This window comes from Ursus americanus, chromosome 5 (genome assembly GCF_024610735.1).
Source record: "Ursus americanus isolate L20-20 chromosome 5, mUrsAme1.1.p, whole genome shotgun sequence".
Classification (NCBI taxonomy): domain Eukaryota; kingdom Metazoa; phylum Chordata; class Mammalia; order Carnivora; family Ursidae; genus Ursus; species Ursus americanus.
In genome coordinates, this window is record NC_142131.1 from 81,114,523 (window position 1) to 81,118,639 (window position 4,117).

At 36.2% G+C, this 4,117-nt stretch overlaps 1 protein-coding gene across 1 annotated transcript; it reads right to left on the reverse strand.

The window, feature by feature from the left end:
* Nucleotides 1–660: 660 nt before the first annotated feature.
* Nucleotides 661–1,608, reverse strand: LOC123791213 (olfactory receptor 2M3-like). The gene has a single exon (XM_045795837.2). It carries the CDS (start codon nucleotides 1,606–1,608, stop codon nucleotides 661–663), a length of 948 nt encoding a protein of 315 aa, XP_045651793.2.
* Nucleotides 1,609–4,117: the final 2,509 nt, after the last annotated feature.

Below are 4,117 nucleotides of genomic sequence, written 5' to 3' on the forward strand. Positions count from 1 at the left end.
TTAGTTTCCCATGTATAAGACTGATATTCATAGAAAAGGAAAATAAATAAGAACACCCCAGTCATCCATCATCCTGAAGAATAATAATGTTCAGAAAAATTAAGGATCAATAAGCCTATATCTCAATACAATACCTCTCTTTTCTCCAACCAGTTATGATAAATTCATTTTCATAATGACCCTGCATTCATTCCCATAACTTAGTATGTACAGAGATTGGTCATTCATTTTTTTTTTAAGGATCACTCCAAATGAAGACATTGGATTATTCAGAATTCTGTTTTTTTCCTTTTCTTTTTTTTTTTTTTTGCTAAGGTTAAGTTTATGACATGTTAAAAACACAATAAGTTTAATCAATGCAATGAAACAATTGGATGTTATCATGGGCATTAACCTCTCTTTGTTAACTGATAATATAAAAAATGAATAAATTGTGGGTCTTGTCTTGCAACAAATATTTCATTATAGCAATTGCTTGAACTTACCATACAAATGTAAAATATTTGAAGAAAAAATGCAAAGTGTTTTGATTTCTAAATATTATGTTGTTGTTTATAGTTCTACAAAGATCAGTAAATATTAGTTAATTATATTGATTGAATACATAAATTAGAGCATAAATCAAAGAATATAGTAGAAAAAAACAAAGCATAAAAATTATCAGGCAATTTCCTCTGCAGACTTACCCTTCCCCAGCACCTTCTTGAATGCTCTGGCCACTTCCTTGTTGTGGAGGCTGTAGATAAGGGGATTCAGCATGGGAGTAAGGATGGTATAGAAGACAGAGACCATTTTGTCCTGGGTGGGGGAACGATCTGAAGTGGGCCGCATGTATATGAACATGGCTGCTCCATAGTACATTCCCACTACAGTGAGGTGAGAGGAGCAGGTGGCAAAAGCTTTTCGGCGACCCTCCCCAGACCCCATGTGAATAACAGCCATGATAACACGAGCATAGGAAACAAGGACTACTGCTACAGGGCAAAGAAGCATAATAATACAACAGATAAATATCATCCTTTCAAATAACAGTGTGTTGGTGCATGAGAGAGTGAGAAGGGCAGGGACATCACAGAAAAAGTGAGGTATTTCCCGGGCTCCACAATATGAGAATGATAATGCAACTGTAACTACAATTATACCATCAAGGGAGCCAAGAATCCATGAAGAAGCTGCCATGAGACCACAGATTTTCTGGTTCATGAGAACTGAATATCGTAATGGGTGACAAATGGCAATATAACGGTCATAGGCCATTGTAGCCAACAGGAAACATTCTGCTCCAAGCAGGGACAAATATAAGAATATCTGGACTCCACAACCAGCCAGAGAGATGGACATCCTGCCAGACAAGTAGTTGAAGGCCATCTTGGGTACAGTGGTGCAGATAAGCATGAGGTCCATGAGGGATAGTTGGCTGAGGAGGAAGTACATGGGTGTGTGAAGCTGGGTGTCCAGATAGATGAGGAGAACCATAGCAATGTTTCCAATGAAGGCCACTGTGAAGATGCCCAAGACCAGAGAGAAGAGGAAGATGTGGGTGGGGCTGTAATTGAAGATTCCCAGCAGAATGAAGTCTGAGTTGAAGGTCTGATTCTCCCATGCCATGATAAATATGTTGCCTGCATGGAATACAAGAAGTGACACATGGCTCGGATTGTGTTATAGAAATATTAAGCACTTCCCTCCTAAGTCACCCTTTCTACCAAATTGCCTAAGTAAGAGAAAATTGTTTCTCTGGTCATATTTTGTTTTCATTTTTAGACTACATATATTAAAGCATACTTTTAGCTTCATATGATTTTTAACACAACATGCATTGTTGACACACAGAGTAAGTTACATGGTAAAAATATGAGAGTTTTCTCAAGTCATATAATCAGGTTAGAGTAACTAATCAACCCCTATGTGTAGTGTAGATTATCCATCCATAAAAAACCCATTATGATCATGAAAGGCATACATTTCTGAGAAGTTGATGAGGTTTTCTTTCTTTATGTTTCCCATAAAACTGAGCATAACAATTCTGCTGAAGAGTAGAGAGAATCATGTATTGATGGAAATGAGACAAGGTTAATCAAATGTCAGATAAATAGAAGACATTGAGAAATCAACAATCGGATGTCCATTAAGTAATATTTATTCTAATAAAGGTGAATTGAGTGGAAATAGCTCCTCATAAACGTACCCTTTCCTCATTCATCTCTAAAAACTATGTGTGTATGGATCACTGTGGTGGCTCAGTTGGTTAAGCAACTGCCTTTGGCTCAGGTCATGATCTCAGGGTCCTGATATCAAGCTCCATGATAGGCTCCCTGCTCAGTGGGGAGTTTTCTTCCTCTCCCTCTGCCCCTCTCCTCTGCTCATGGTTTCGCCCTCTTTGTCAAATAAATAAGTAAATAAACTAATAATAAATAAAATCTTTATATCTATATTCTATATTTTCACATTCATTTCTGTTCCTTTTTTTACCTCACCTGTCAAGACACAAAACATTATTTTACTTTCTTTCCTAACGGTCCCTGACCGATTTGAAAATACATGTACTGGGTGTTTTACGCAAGTAATGACTCATGGAATTTTACATCAAAAACTAGGGATGTACTGTATGGTGACTAACATAATATAATAAAAATATTATTATTAAAAAAAAAGAAAATACATGCCATCTCTACCAACTTTGTGTCCTCCTAAGCTCTTTATTTCTGCAGTACTCATCAATTCTGTGTATGTAATATTTCAGTTATAATTCAGGTATTCAATAAAGCCTACATTCTTTTTTTTTTAAAGATTTTATTTATTTATGTGACAGAGACAGCCAGCGAGAGAGGGAACACAGCAGTGGGAGTGGGAGAGGAAATAGCAGGCTCATAGCGGAGGAGCCCGATGTGGGACTCGATCCCGGTATGCCGGGATCACGCCCTGAGCCGAAGGCAGACGCTTTAACGACTGCGCTACCCAGGCGCCCCAATAAAGCCTACATTCTTAATCCATTATAAATTCTCTTAGATATATTCCTTACATTTATAATGCTTATGAAGAAGCTAAACCCACACAGTGTAAATAAGTATAGCTTAATTTTTCAGGTATTATTTTCTACTCTTCATACATATAATTGCTAATTAAATGCTTCTGACACAATCTTTTAAATTTATTCAAACGTGCCTTTATGCATATTATAGAAAAACCTTCAAACATTCTTACTGAAAAATGCACATGAGTTTTCAAGCTTCCTTTTAAAATATATTGCCCAACAGAAAATTATCACATCATTTTACTCAGTAGAATTTCAGTTCTTCTAAAAAGCAGTACGTCATTTCTATTTCACTGTTAAGTTTTTGTGTCTTTACTAAGAGGAGGAGAATGACTTCCCCATTAACATTATGTAGTCTATCTAGAACAGCCATATTGGTTCAGTTATCCTAATATGCATTCAACTAAACTCTCCTGTCTCACTTTTCTCTCCCTTACTCACTATCCCTCTCAAATTTCTCTCTAACTCATTCTTTTTCTTTAATATGCATACTGTCTTCCCATGTTCAGCTGATATCCACTGTCTTTATTTAGTGAATATTGCTCCTTTGCTGTGCTCTTCCTATCCCAATTTTTTAAATCCCCTTTCCCCAGTATGCAGTTCTTGAAGCTGATGAGTATAACAAAAATAAGTGGTGATGCCTTTGGGAAAGGCTCATCAGTATTTCTAAAAAGCCCATCTTACATTAAAGAGGGCATGTGATATGATGGGCCCTGGGTGATTTACTCAGCTAACAAATCACTGAACATTATATAAAAACTAATGAAGTACAATACCTTGGCCAATTGAATTTAAATTTAAAAAGCCCACCTTATTTGCATCATACCTCAATATTACAAACAAAATTAACTTTCTATTCTTTCCTTCACCCAACACTACTTTTAGGTTTTCCCAAAGAATAATTGTATTGTGTTGCTCCTCTTAAAACCTTAATTCTCAAAAGTCTCAAATATCTGTAGAGCAGATTTTCATCTCCTTTCTGGTCTTCTTTTGAGATATTGTAGAAAGTCATTTAAGACTCTAATATTCAAACAGATATCTCCAAGATATCTGTTCTCCATTTCCCAATATGAACTTTATGCA